Source organism: Amyelois transitella, chromosome 28 (assembly GCF_032362555.1).
Source record: "Amyelois transitella isolate CPQ chromosome 28, ilAmyTran1.1, whole genome shotgun sequence".
Classification (NCBI taxonomy): Eukaryota; Metazoa; Arthropoda; class Insecta; order Lepidoptera; family Pyralidae; genus Amyelois; species Amyelois transitella.
Genome location: NC_083531.1, coordinates 430,384 through 446,048, shown reverse-complemented (window position 1 = coordinate 446,048; position 15,665 = coordinate 430,384). Strand labels below are relative to the sequence as shown.

At 39.0% G+C, this 15,665-nt stretch overlaps 2 protein-coding genes across 2 annotated transcripts; both read right to left on the bottom strand.

Annotated features, from left to right (window-relative positions):
- Positions 1-3,302: 3,302 nt before the first annotated feature.
- Positions 3,303-6,701, bottom strand: LOC132903598 (collagenase-like). The gene is made up of 5 exons (XM_060952260.1): positions 6,487-6,701; positions 4,888-5,155; positions 4,447-4,542; positions 3,873-4,066; positions 3,303-3,470 (listed from the first exon to the last, which is right to left on the bottom strand). The coding sequence occupies exons 1-5, from the start codon at positions 6,676-6,678 to the stop codon at positions 3,366-3,368; spliced, it is 855 nt and encodes a 284-aa protein (XP_060808243.1). The 5' UTR covers positions 6,679-6,701; the 3' UTR covers positions 3,303-3,365.
- Positions 6,702-10,404: 3,703 nt separating this feature from the next.
- Positions 10,405-13,219, bottom strand: LOC106139361 (collagenase). The gene is made up of 5 exons (XM_013340793.2): positions 13,002-13,219; positions 11,952-12,219; positions 11,512-11,607; positions 11,003-11,196; positions 10,405-10,572 (listed from the first exon to the last, which is right to left on the bottom strand). Exons 1-5 carry the CDS (start codon positions 13,191-13,193, stop codon positions 10,468-10,470), a joined length of 855 nt encoding a protein of 284 aa, XP_013196247.2. The 5' UTR covers positions 13,194-13,219; the 3' UTR covers positions 10,405-10,467.
- Between the last annotated feature and the right edge of the window lie 2,446 nt (positions 13,220-15,665).

Genomic DNA, 15,665 nt, shown 5'->3' with positions numbered 1-15,665 from the left:
TCGATATTTCGTCAAATAAATAAAGATAAAATAAAATAAAACACACTGTACAAATTATGTCAACATCATGTCAAAAATGCACAAGCATTTAAAAGGCCATTATGTCAAGCTCGGGCCACACATGTTTATCATTAATATAATCCTCCGTGCTGTAATAGGCTTTCCTACAAAGCTCATCTTTAATGTACTTTTTGAATTTTCTATCATTTATTTCAAGAACACTTTTTGGTAATTTATTATAAAATCTTATACAATTAATCAGAAATGATTTCCCTACCTTAGCCAGCCGATGCGCTGGGATCGACAACTTGTAATTGTTCCGCAGTGATCTACTAGTACATTCACCTACTTTTTTGAAAGCGACTAAGTTTTTCCTAACATGCATAATGTTATCGAAAATGTATTGTGAGGGCAATGTTAAAATATTAAAGGTTTTGAAAAAATCTCTAAGTGAATCTCTTTGTTTTAAGCCGTAGATAGCTCGAATTGCCCTTTTTTGTAGAATGAAAATAGTTTGTATGTCTGCTGCTGCTCCCCAAAGCAGTAGACTATAAGACATTAAACTATGAAAATAACTAAAATATACTAACTTAGCAGTTGCCACATCTGTCAAATGCCTAATACGACGAAAAGCGTAGGCTGCAGAACTAAGCCTTTTAGAAAGTTTTAAAATGTGAGCATTCCATTTCAAATTTGAATCTAATGTTATTCCTAAGAAAGTAGTACTATCAACAAAATCTAATCTTTTATTACTTATACTAATATCTACATTTGCCTGCCGCATATTGGGAAGTGTAAACTTAATGCATTGGGTCTTATTTGCATTTAACAGTAAGTTGTTGATTGTAAACCAGTTAGAAATGGCGGCTAAAGTGCTATTCACATCATCACATATTTCGCTACGGCGGTTCATTTTAAATATTAGTGACGTATCATCTGCAAACAACACGATGCCAGTCTGTTTCTCAATCATGCAAGGCAGGTCGTTGATATATACCAGAAAGAGAAAAGGTCCCAAAATGGAACCTTGCGGTACCCCAGTTTTTACCGTCGCTCCTTTCGATTTTGTATTATTTAAATCTACCGTCTGTAATCTATCACTAAGATATGATTTAATTAGTTCAACGGCAGCAGTGTCGAACCCGTAATGAGCGAGCTTGAGCAGAAGAGTTCTATGATCTACGCAATCAAATGCTTTGGCCAGATCGCATCGATTGGGCAGTTACCAACTCGTATTGGACCATAGTTACACATGTTTTCCTTACCGTAAGAACATCGATATGTAATAATTAATGTACTTAGATACATAACTCAGATAAGAGTCATTGGTGGCCGAGGCCGAGGTGGGATTTGAACCTGTGCCTCCAACTCCATGCCATCTCGCATAGGGTTGCCAGGTCGCCATACCTAATAGCCGAACAGACCAGTCAGTTTGGCCGGACATTTGACTAAAAAAGCCGGACAGCCTATATTATCGGTAGTCGACTCTCGTCGCCTGCGCTCGGCCAAGCTCAGCGGCGCGGCGGCGTCTCTCGCTTGTTTGCGAAATGTAAAAAGCCTAACAAAAGCCGGACAAGACGTACACCGTTTATTTTGGCCGGACATGCGATCAAAAAGCCTAACTATGTCCGGCTTTATCCAGACGCCTGGCAACGCTAATCTGGCATTACTTTTGAAGTTTGTTAATTGTATTCACTTCTTCCCTATCTATACTAATATTGTAAAGCTGAAGAGTTTGTTTGTTTGTTTGTTTAAATGCGCTAATCTCAGAAACTACTGAACCGATTTGAATAATTCTTTCACTGTTAGACAGTCTATTTATGTATACTTAATATTATAAAGCTGAAGAGTTTGTTTTGTTTGTTTAAACGCGCTAATCTCAGAAACTTCTGAACCAATTTAAATAATTCTTTCACTGTTAGATAGTCTATTTATCGAGGAAGGCTATAGGCTACATTTTATCCCGGATTTCCTACGGGAAACGTCAACAATGCAGGTGAAAGTTGAATGAGTCTGCCATCTGCGAGCTTTCCACGCGAACGCTGCGCAAACCAACAAAGATATAGTAAAACAATGTACTAAAGATGTGAAGTACTCATTTTTTGCCACAAAAAAGTCCGCGAGAGCATATATCTATCTCTTAAGGTTTACTTACAATAACCACTTTTATGTTCATTTTTTAAGATTATTTTTTCATTATAAACATAAGTTATTTTGAAACCAATTTTCTTTAATTCAGTATTAATCCTTATCCAAATAAATATGTTTATTACTTTCGGCTTTTCATGTAGACTAAAATTGCCATTTACAGTATATAAATCAGACGAATAGGTTTTAAGATATAGTCGTTATAAGCAATTTGCAGCGAAACATTTAATACGGCGAACCAGCGTTCTTTCTAATACGCCGTGAAAACCGCATTAAAATCGGACCAGTAGTTTTGGAGATATATGCTAACATTGGTTTGCACAAACAAACACACAAACGCACAACCTCTCACCCTAAACGCATATATACGGTCTCCCTTCGGTCGCGGGTAATGATGTGGGCCAAGTCGTCGCCAAGTCGCATAACAATTAGCAACTATAATTGATAAAGCCGAGGAGGATGTTTGCAAAAATAAATATGATGCCCCAAATAACTATTCCTCGCGGACGAAGTCGCGGGCACAGCTAGTTATTAGATATAATTAAACATGCAGAGCAGTGTTCATCTTTTTATTCAAGGATTGATTAATGATAAAACATTCAGTGACATTATATATAGATTATAAACTCCTTTCTAGTATCAGCACACAATACCTTTCGATTAGACCACCGACGCTCAAAAACGCAACATTAGAGTTGAAATTTTTCAACTCTTAATGTAACTTGTAAGTCATTTTACAACATCGACATTGTGATGTATTAGCCTAAACCGCTGGGTCAAGCGATTTAAAATTTCGCATTATTTGGGTTTCCTAATACTTTTTAAGGAGCCCCGACATCGCCCGGAAAGATATGAACCTTCTTCAGAAAAGCCTCTTTTCAGAATTTCAAACAGGAACAAAATCAATCCACAAATTTCCGACATTAGCGCGTACATAAATACATTCATACATACATATGGTCATGTCTATATCCCTTGAGGGGAGACTGAATGGCCACGTTCAGCTATTTGGCTAAACGATAGAATTGAGATTCAACTAGTTACAGGTTGCTAGCCCATCGCCTAAAAGAGAATCCCAAGTTTGTAAGCCTATCCCTACATACAGAAAGTGAAAATAAGGGGAGTTTATAACATGTAGTGATTTAAATACTGAGTTACAAAATAACTATTTATTAAGTTTACATCCGACATTGTCATATATCGAAGCCATTGATGTCTCAAAGACGAGCCTGGATCCAGGAGATGAAGGAAGTGACTCTGACGAAGCCGGCGGGGAAGTTGCGCTGGCAGCCGCTCACGTGACCGAAGGAGGTGATACCGATCTGGAAGGTGACAATGAATTAGGGCACCATAATTCTATTGCCTTATTCATAGCGGAGATGAGTAAGAAAATACTACTGAAGAAACCGTCAAAACCCAGCCATCATCAGTATCATCTATCTATCAAAGAGTCTTTGATCTTTCTTTCTCTCATTTTATCAACGACATCCATGAGTAAGCACTCAGAACTGTGATAGATAATCTAGATGAAATCATTACTAAGAGTAATATATTTAAAAAGGGCTGACTGAGTGATAAATTAACGCGCAGTCCAAATATAGTCTAGGGGTATACTAGGGAAGTATTACCCGAAATCCCCGCGGGGACGAAATTTAATGGAAGCTTCTCGAAACCGCATACTCTAGTATGGAATAAGTAGTGTAAACAAATGACGTAATACTGACCAGGTTGCGCTCGCTGCCGACCCACACCCACAGGGGGCCGCCGGAGTCCCCGCCGCAGGTGCTGCGGCCCTGGCCGCTCACGCAGATGACGGAGCTGGCGACCACAGAGTTGCCGTAAGTGGAGGCGCACACAGCGTTGGTGATCACTTGCAGGGAGACCTCGCTCAGGAACTGGTTGGTGGTGATGGGGCTGTCTGAAAAAAAAGAAATTAAAAATTCGTCGAAAGTTTTATTTATGTAGGTGTAGGAACGAGCCAATTGACTCCAAACCGGGACTGGGAACTAATTGAAGAGAAGAATAACAGTTGACTAATAAAGATGCGACTGGAAACACACAAAGATGTGAGAAGGTCTCGAAAGGAAACAACCCAAAGGTCAACTGGTAGACAATATTTTAGCAAAAGTACAACTTATTGTCTAACTAAAGTCTTCAAATTGTATGTGGAACTTATAAGTTAAAATAAACACAACCAAATGTTGCCATAGAGATAATTAGAGATTTTTGTAGAGTCCCATGGGACTTTATCTCCAGGAAGTTTGTTAGACATTTTATCCAATGATAATATATACTTACTATCACCAGTGGCCCCAAATCCTGCAGCCCAAGCCCATGTGCCAACAAAGAGGTTATTAGTCTGGCTAGTGGGGAGTCCAATTGGCTGGATGACGTCTGGAAAAAGGAATAAACGTTGCAATGAATATAAAAAAGAAAATAGTTTAGTAAGATTACTGTTTGGGCCTATCATGTTAAACGGGAGTAAAGTGTACCAACTTTTATGTTATAAGCAGGAGCTGCTTGACACAGAGATGATATTCGAACTAATGTTTTCAAGACTAACTAAGAATGCTCACAAATGTTCATAATATAAAGTGAACACATTGCCACTGCGGCCGACAACCTATTGTAATTCTCAGTGTTGCAGAGTGGTTGTAGTCAGCACTGCGTGCGAATAAACTACGACAGAAATATCTCAGCGAAATCTAAACCTCAGAAAATTGATGAAATAAAACTCACTGGTGTAAGTGACCCAGCTGAGCGTAATGATAGCAATGTCGTTGTTCAAATTGGTCTCGTTGTAGTTAGCGTGCAAAGTGACGTTGGAGGTGGTGACGCGGACACCGCCGGAGAAGAGACGCAGGGAGCCGAGGACCACGACGAACTGGCGAGCTTGGCTGTTGCCGTGTCTCCAGCAGTGGGCGGCGGTGACGGCGCGCGTGTTGGAGAGGAGGGAGGAGCCGCAGACGGAGGTGAAGGTATTGGTAAGTGTGATGACTAGACCACCCTGAAAGATGAGGAATTAGGTGAAAACATGCAACAAATATAAAATGGCGGCGTTAACGAAAAATAATTTCTTATATCATCAGAAAATAAAAATACAAATTAAACCGACGTTTCGAAAAGGTTTCATCCAAGTTTTATTTTATTACTACCTACTATTTAGCGGACAGGCAAACAATTCAGATTCCTTTTTTTTATTGAAACATACATTTATGAAATCCAGAATGGTTAACACGCTAGCTGCGGGACTGTTTTCGTGTATAAAAGTACCATGCGATACCAGGTCGATTCGGCCAGGAAGTGGATTCTTTTCTAGTGCGAATCAGGTCCATTAGACCGGGTACCATCTTTCTGTCAATTTTTTTAATAAAGTTGCGGAATTAAAAGATACACGAGATTTTTTTGCACTATGTTGTAGCTAAGGAATGTACCTATTTACCTCTGGCTTAGCCTGGGGATCCAACAAAGACAAAGGTTATATTTTGGGGAAAACAAACACAAGGCCTTTCATGCCCAGTACCGCATAGAAAACAATATGATTTTAAAAACATCTTGACTGTGTGTGATTTTCATAAACATTTTTGTATTATGCGCGAGTGGTGACGGTCTAATCAAATTACTAATTTTTATTGAAAAAAATCAAAGTATTAAATAAAAACGACGTCTTATAACTAGCATCGCACAAAAAAGACGTATTCACTACACAGTATACACACGCGTGCGCACTCCAAACACGTTTATCGAGAATTTACAGCAGTAACAGCACTATGCTTACCGAGCGAGCTTCGAGCCGCGCTTCGTTCGGTTCCTATTCGTTCCTTGCGGACCAGGCCGAATAGACACGGTACATTTTTTATAGACTGTTGAGTTCTATTCTTAAAATGAAGCTACGGCATATAACTTTTGTTTGTACCTTGAGTACAACTAAAGTAACAGCTCCCGCCCAGAGCGAGAAGACACGACTTTAGCCTTTGCACCGGGGAAAAATCAGGACCAGCCCAGAAAGACCTGGCTTAGCATCAAACGTGTTAATATGAAAATTAATTCAATATAAGCCATCTGATATTTCATTTTGCCCTTTTTATCATGACTATAAATTAATTTTAAATATACTTTCAACGAAAAAAAAACCATGTGGTTCAATGTGTGACAATACATTTATTTCAGTACCTTAAGAAATAGACTATACCTTCCTGAGGTTTGGAGGAGTTATATGACAGTTGGTATGTGTAAAAACTTGTAACTTGGCCAAATCACCTAGGTAGGTGCCCGAACTCCAAAAGACTCAACACTCTTCCATAAGTACACAGTAAATAGCTAAAAAAGTCAACTTACCAAGTGCGGGTGAGATCCTAAGGCGGCAGCATTGCCCCCGGTGATCCTGGAGCCGTCGAAGTCGGCGGCTTCTTCGCGAGCCTTGATCTTAGCTGCTAGGGACACACCGATCTCCTGATGGTAGTCCTTGAAGATCGGCTCTTCGGCCAGCACAGCGGCTGCGAGGGCGACTAAGACGACCAAGAATTTCATTTTGCACAAGTGATGTATGAAAGAAGACATAGGTAGTTTTTATACCAAACAGTCCGGCGATTAGCTGATATTGTTAATTACGTTAATCCGATTTGAAGTATCTATTTAATGTTATTGAAAAAAAGGCATGGATGTTTGTTTGTCTGTTATTTTATTAGCATGAAAAAGTATAAAATAATATGGTAATCATTTGCTGGAGTAGACCTATTAAACTGGTATGATCTATGATGTACAGGACCTATGCCACTTATTTGTTAGACGTTGGTGTCACATCACTCGTGCTCCCACATTCTGAATTAGTCAGTTTTTCCTTCAGTTGTTTAGAAATCAACCCAATCCCTGGACTGATTTGCTGATTATGGTGAGCAATAAACTTATATTATTATCAGCGAAAAAAAAGCACCTGGTGTAGTACGTTTTTCTGTATAATTTTGGGCTGGTTTAAGATTCGTCTGATACAAACAACCTTACTCGATTCGTGCAGCAAGGAATAGAGGAGAAAGAAGACTGCTCACTATTGACATTTCATGTTTTCGTTAGCTTTGCCTGAGATTGCCATGTTCATTTTAATTAAAAATGCTAAGAATAGAATAGAATAGAATAGATTTATTTTCAAAATTGGATACAAGGTATCACTTATTGACGTCACATAACTTAAATCTAATTATAACTACTACCGCTTCCAAAGCGCATGTGTACGGCGGAACAAACTACACTGCAGCATTTTCATAAGACGTCATCATGTTATCAATTTCTTATCATGTTGAACAACTTTTGTAAAAAAGTCTTTTGTATAATTCGGATCAGGTGTTCCAGATCTTCGATTTTTATACGCTAATAGAAAATACTTATTATGTTGAACATCTCAGATAAACAATAGGAAATACCGAAATGAAGTCTTAATCATTTCGGTATTTCCTATTGTTTATCTGAGTTGTTATGGTTTGTTATCAGCTGTATCAGATTCCAAAATCAATTAAATATACAAATCCGTTCAGTAGTTCCGGATATTAGCGTGTACAAATGTATTTATTTAAATACAATTTTTATAACGTTATAAATTATTTTTTTTTAAATATACTCAATTTGTTTTGGTCATGTGGAGAGGATGAACGAAAGCAGGTGGACTAAGCAGATATACAAGGAGAGTGTGGAGGGAAAGGTCGGAGTTGGAAGGCCTAAAAGAACGTATCTTGATCAAATTAAGGACGTCCTGGAAAAGGGTCAGGTAAAGAATACCCGAAATCGCAGAGTCTGCATGAAGATAGTTATTAATGTGGACGAAGCGAAGGAAGTATGCAGAGATCGTGTCAAGTGGAAAGATGTAGTCTCCGCCTACCCCTCCGAGAAAAAGGCGTGATTTTATATATTTACTGTTTTATTATATGTAGTGATGATGATATACATATAATCATGTCTATTTCACTTGCGAGGTAGACAAACCAACAGTCTCGCAAAGATTGACAGGCCACGTTAAGCCACAGGTTGCTAGCCCAATATTTTATATACGTACGTAAAATCCACTCAAGGCAATGAATTTGGATTTTTTCATGCTCCTTACGAAACGAACATAATAATCGCTTGCTTTAAGTCTAACAGCTGATATGAATTACAATGACCAACTGTTATTTAAAGCTTCAACGAATCCTTTAGTTAGAGTATACAGAGCTACACATTTTACTTTCACTTTTGTAAAAAGTGAACCGCCTCCAATCGATATCAAAATTTTATGAAATCGGTTAAATTTCTAGAATATTTTTCAAAATCGGTACAGCGAAGCGCAAGGTAATCGCGGACAAACATACATACAAGTTAAACTGTGACCACATATTTTTGAAGGCGCTTTAAAATTCAGTGCGTTTTTGAATATTTTTTTTTAATTTTTTTGAATCCTGACCTCTCTGGAGAAGAGCCTAGGGTGCGCCTTTTGGATCGGGCAGTTACCAACTTGTATAGGACCATAGTTACACATGTTTTCCTTACCGTAAGAGCATCGATATTTAATAATTAATGTACTTAGATACATAACTCAGAAAGAGTAATTGGTGGCCGAGGCCGAGGTGGGATTTGAACCCGTGCCTCCAACTCCATGCCATCTCGCATAGGGTTGCCAGGTCGCCATACCTAATAGCCGGACAGACCAGTCAGTTTGGCCGGACATTTGACTAAAAAAGCCGGACAGCCTATATTATCGGTAGTCGACTCTCGTCGCTCGGCCACGCTCGGCGGCGCGGCGGCGTCTCTCGCTTGTTTGCGAATGTAAAAAGCCTAACAAAAGCCGAACAAGACGGACACCGTTTAATTTGGCCGAATCGACTCGAATCGAATAACCGGCCGACCGAAGAATCTAATGTTATTCCTAAGAAAGTAGTACTACTTATCAACAAAATTTAATCTTTTAGTACTTATACTAATATCCACATTTGCCTGCCGCACATTGGGAAGTGTAAACTTAATGCATTGGGTCTTATTTGCATTTAACAGTAAGTTGTTGATTATAAACCAGTTAGAAATGGCGGCTAAAGTGCTATTCACATCATCACAGATTTCGTTACGGCGGTTCATTTTAAAAATTAGTGACGTTTCATCTGCAAACAACACGATGCCAGTCTGTTTCTCAATCATGCAAGGCAGGTCGTTGATATATACCAGAAAGAGAAAAGGTCCCAAAATGGAACCTTGCGGTACCCCAGTTTTTACCGTCGCTCCTTTCGATTTTGTATTATTTAAATCTACCGTTTGTTATCTATCACTAAGATATGATTTAATTAGTTCAACGGCAGCAGTGTCGAACCCGTAATGAGCGAGCTTAAGCAGAAGAGTTCTATGATCTACGCAATCAAATGCTTTGGTCAGATCGCATCGATTGGGCAGTTACCAACTCGTATTGGGTCATAGTTACACATGTTTTCCTTACCGTAAGAACATCGATATTTAATAATTAATGTACTTAGATACATAACTCAGATAAGAGTCATTGGTGGCCGAGGCCGAGGTGGGATTTGAACCTGTGCCTCCAACTCCATGCCATCTCGCATAGGGTTGCCAGGTCGCCATACCTAATAGCCGGACAGACCAGTCAGTTTGGCCGGACATTTGACTAAAAAAGCCGGACAGCCTATATTATCGGTAGTCGACTCTCGTCGCCTGCGCTCGGCCAAGCTCAGCGGCGCGGCGGCGGCTCTCGCTTGTTTGCGAAATGTAAAAAGCCTAACAAAAGCCGGACAAGACGTACACCGTTTATTTTGGCCGGACATGCGATCAAAAAGCCTAACTATGTCCGGCTTTATCCGGACGCCTGGCAACGCTAATCTCGCATTACCTTTCGATTAGACCACCGACGCTCAAACACGCAACATTAGAGTAGAAATTTTTCAACTCTTAATGTAACTTGTGAGTCATTTTATAACATCAACATTGTGATGTACAGCTTAAACGGCTGGGTCAAACGATTTTAAATTTCGCATTATGTGGGTTTCTTAAAACTCTTAAAGGAGCGAAAGTTAACAGGATTTTTTGTTTTACGATGGGCGTAGCTATGGTCTATTTATAGAACTAGCAACCCGCCCCCACATCGCCCGGAAAGATATGAACCTTCTTCATAAAAGCCTCTTTTCAGCATTTCAAACAGGAACAAAATCAATCCACATATTTCGGACATTAGCGCATACATACAGAAAGTGAAAATAAGAGGAGTTTATAAAATGCAGTGATTTAAATACTGAGTTACAAAATAACTATTTATTAAGTTTACATCAGACATTGTCAAATATCGAAGCCATTGATGTCTCAAAGACGAGCCTGGATCCAGGAGATGAAGGAAGTGACTCTGACGAAGCCGGCGGGGAAGTTGCGCTGGCAGCCGCTCACGTGACCGAAGGAGGTGATACCAATCTGGAAGGTGACAATGAATTAGGGCACCATAATTCTATAGCCTTATTCATAGATGAGTAAGAAAATACTACTGAAGAAACAGTCAAGACCCAGCCATCATCAGTATCATCTATCTATCAAAGGGTTTTTGATCTTTCTTTCTCTCGTTTTATCAACGACATCCATGAGTAAGCATTCAGAACTGTGATAGATAATCTAAATGAAATCATTACTAAGAGTAATATATTTAAAAAGGGCTGACTGAGTGATAAATTAACGTACAGGCCAAATGGCTGGGTAAAATTTTGTATCAAGTAATGTTCCTTATATAGTCTAGGGGTGCACTAGAGACTACTAGAAATCCCCGCGGGGACGAAATTTAATGGAAGCTTCACGAGACCGCATACTCTAGTATGGAATAAGTAGTGTAAACAAATGACGTAATACTAACCAGGTTGCGATTGTTGCCGACCCACACCCACAGGGGGCCGCCGGAGTCCCCGCCGCAGGTGCTGCGGCCCTGGCCGCTCACGCAGATGACGGAGCTGGCGACCACAGAGTTGCCGTAAGTGGAGGCGCACACAGCGTTGGTGATCACTTGCAGGGAGACCTCGCTCAGGAACTGGTTGTTGGTGATAGGGCTGTCTGAGAAAAAAAAAAAGAAATTACAAATTCATCGAACGTTTTATTTATGTAAGTGACTAAAGTGAAGAGAAGAATAACAATTGACAAATAAAGATGCGACTGAAAACACAAAGATGAGAGAAGGTCTCGAAAGGAATCAGCCCAAAGGTCGGTAGACAATATCTTAAAACTGAATGTGGAACTTATAACTTAAAATAAACCAAATGTTGCCATAGAGATAATTAGAGATTTTTGCAAAATTCCATGGGACTTTTCCTCCAGAAACAAACCAGGTCCTGGTTTGTTAGATTTTATCCAATGATAATATATACTTACTATCACCAGTGGCTCCAAATCCTGCAGCCCAAGCCCATGTGCCAACGAAGAGGTTGTTAGTCTGGCTAGTGGGGAGTCCAATTGGCTGGATGACGTCTGGAAAAAGGAATAAACGTTGCAATGAATATAAAAAAGAAAATAGTTTAGTAAGATTACTGTTTGGGCCTATCATATTAAACGGGAGTAACGTGTACCAACTTTTATGTTACAAGCAGGAGCTGCTTGACACAGAGATGCTATTCGAACCAATGTTTTCAAAACTAACTAAGAATGCTCACAATTGTTCATAATATAAAGTGAATACATTGCCACTGCGGCCGACAACCTATAGTTCTCATTGCTGCAGAGTGGTTGTAGTCAGCACTGCGTGCGAATAAACTGCGACAGACTACACTCAGCGAAATCAAAATCTAAAAGAAAATTGATGAAATAAAACTCACTGGTGTAAGTGACCCAGCTAAGGGTAATGATAGCAATGTCGTTGTTCAAATTGTTCTGGTTGTAGTTAGCGTGCACAGCGACGTTGGAGGTGGTGACGCGGACACCGCCGGAGAAGAGACGCAGGGAGCCGAGGACCACGACGAACTGGCGAGCTTGGCTGTTGCCGTGTCTCCAGCAGTGGGCGGCGGTGACCGAGCGCGTGTTGGAGAGGAGGGAGGAGCCGCAGACGGAGGTCTGGCCGGTGGTGAGTGTGATGACTAGACCACCCTGGAACATGAGGAATTAGGTGAAAGCATGCAAAAAATATAAAAAAATTTCTTATAGGCAACCGCAATAAAAAGAAAATGTACAAAAAAGTGACCAGATTCGGTTAACCTGACATGGACATAACATTACGAGTATGTATTTGATTTTATTTACTGTTGAGTAAATATTAGACAATATATAAACTAGGATATTTAACGCACATGAATTAAACAAGAAATAGTAATTCCTTAACAAAATCTATTCTTTAATACTCCTACAAAGTTAAATTCATATTTACCGAAGCACTAAATTAAAGCAAATAAATTCAGAAAATAAAAATACAAATTAAGCCGTCGTTTCCAATAGCTTTTACCCAAGTTTTATTTTATCACTACCTACTATTTAGCGGACAGGCAAACAATTAAGATTTCTTTTTTTTAAACAATGGTACATTTATGAAATCGAGAATGGTTAATATGAAAGTAATTCAATATAAGCCAACTGTTATTTCATTTTGTCCTTTTGACTATAAATAAATTTTCAAATATACTTTCAAGAAAAAAAAAATAAAGACCATGTGGTTTAATGTGTGACAATAGATTTATTTCAGTACACACAAATAGACTATACCTTCCTGAGGTATAGTCTATTTGTTCTATTTGTCTAGGTAGGTCCTTGGTATGTGTAAAAACTTGTAACTTCGCCAAATCATCTAGGTAGGTACTGGAGCCCGAACTCCAAAAGACTCAACACTCTTCCATAAATACACAGTAAATACTCGTACCGAAAAAATGGCAACTTACCAAGTGCGGGTGAGATCCTAAGGCGGCAGCATTGCCCCCGGTGATCCTGGAGCCGTCGAAGTCGGCGGCTTCTTCGCGAGCCTTGATCTTAGCTGCTAAGGACACACCGATCTCCTGATGGTAGTCCTTGAAGATCGGCTCTTCGGCCAGCACAGCGGCTGCGAGGGCGACTAAGACGACCAAGAATTTCATTTTGCGCACAAGTGATGCGTGAAAGGAGACATAGGTAGTTTTTATACCAAACAGTCCGGCGATTAGCTGATATTGTTAATTACGTTAATCTTATTTGATGTATCTATTTGATGTTATTGAAATAATGGCGTGGATGTTTGTTTGTCTGTTATTTTATTAGCATGAAAAAGTATAATATGGTAATCTTTTTTGGAGTAGACCTATTAAACTGGTGTGATCTATGATGTACAGGACCTATGCCATTTATTTTTGTTAGACGTTGGTGTTGTAGCGGGTATTAGGTTAAGTTTAAAATTTGTATTATAATTAATACTAGCTGACCCGCGCAACTTCGTTTGCGTGTATCCCGCTACTTCGACAAATACAGTCAACGCACCAACACATATTGGATACTAATTTTCAATTCACAATAACTTCTCTTTCCCTTAACCGCGTTTAAAATATTAAAATGTTTTTTGGTTTCTGTGACTCTTCTTTGATCGCCCCCCCTATCAGTTTTTGGAAAAAAAAAAACGATATTGACGCGCTATTTATAGGGACGCTGCCCCCGCCGCCGCGGCCGGCCCGTACCGTGCCGCAATACTAATATCGTGATATCTCCTAAACTATATGTCTAAATAACACACTGTAAACTGCAAAAATAATCTAAATTAAATGCTCGTGATGATGAACTTACTTATTTTGATAAGGATATATGTATTATTGGTTATATCACCAGTTAAACATCACCCAACGAATTAAATGTTTTTTTAATACAGAAAAGTAGTTTTTGTGACTTAAATAAAAAAGCTGGATATATGTCATCGCGGACTTTTTTGTAGAACTAATAAAGACCAATGTTTTTGCTATACATTGTTCTTACTTGTATCCAACGGTATAAGCGGCGCACGCACAAATGCAATCTTCAATTAGATTTTTTTTCTGACTTCTTGGACATAAATCGCTATAGCTCAGCTAATATAGTTTCAATGTATTTCAATAATATATAAAAACCTGTCGGAGAAAATACTCTTTCTATTAGTGAAAACCGCATCAAAATCCGTTGCGTAGTTTTAAAGTTTTATGCATACGAAGGGACTACAGACAAAATGGGCGACTTTGTTTTATACTATGTAGTGATTTAAAGATTTTTATTATTTGTAAATTATATCGTATTTATGTTTCTGCTGAGTCCGTCCCCTAGAATACGATCCTGTCTCTTAATAGAATACCTAGCGCCCGGCAATTTGAAATCGCGGTGTCTTCTATGAATTTCGTTGCGTTTTTGTTTGCTAGTTTTTTGTTTCTTTTCACATTTTTTCCATCGATTATATTTTAAGTTAGTGTATTGTATAGATAGCATCCAATATATGTATGTTTATTTTGTAAATCGTATTTTTCTTTACATAATTCGCAAGTTGCCATAGTGTCACATCACTCGTTCTCCCACATTCTGAATTAGTCAGTTTTTCCTTCAGTTATTTAGAAACCAACCCAATCCCTGGACTGATTTGCTGATCTGCGAAAAAAGAGCACCTGGTATAGTACTACATTTTTCTGTATAATTTTGGGCTGGTTTAAGATTCGTCTGATACAAAGAACCTTATTAATTAATACTTTACTCGATTCGTGCAATAAGGAATACAGGAGAAGAAGACTGCTGACTATTGACATTTCATGTTTTCGTTAGCTTTGCCGGAGACTGCCATGTTCATGTTAATTAAAAACCAGATTTTGTGTTTTTAAATAAACTAATATGTTTTTCCCTGCTATCTTTTATTTTTGAGGAATGCATCATGATAAATTGGTCAAGGGTAGATATGTCTTTGATGGATATATTTCGATAAAAGATAAAGAACACGCGCCGGTAATGATTTAGTTATTCTGTGAATGCGGTAAGTGATGCCGATGCATCGTTAGTTAAATTATTCCTTGCATAAATACACATAACACATTCATTTCTTACGGAGAAAACAGAGTCAACAGTCTTGAAGTGGCTAAAAGGCCAAGTTCAGCTGTATAGCTCGATGATGGAATTGAGATTCAGATAGTGACAGGTTGCTAGCCCATCGCCTACAAGACAAGTTTTTTAGCATTCCCCTTGATCGACTTTTACAATCTCCACGGATAGAGAAGCAGCTGGCCACTATGTGTTGTCTTCGCTACTAGACCACGGTGGAAGACTTATTGCTTTAAAGTTTGTATTAAAATTTCTTAGTAAAAATAAAAAGGTAATAAAACTGTTTCTTTTTTTCGACTGCCATCTGACCTCCGCAACCTCTGTAAGGCAACCTATCCCATATCAGACATTTATTTACTTGAATGTGCAGGTTTTGTCACGATGTTTTCGCCCGCCGGAAGAGCATCGGTAGCACTCAAAATAATGTACATACATATCTTGGAAAACAGTCATTGGTACATGGTCGAGATGGGATATGAATCTGTGCCTCTATGCACATAGGCATTTCAATCCAGTTACCGATTCGACCTAGT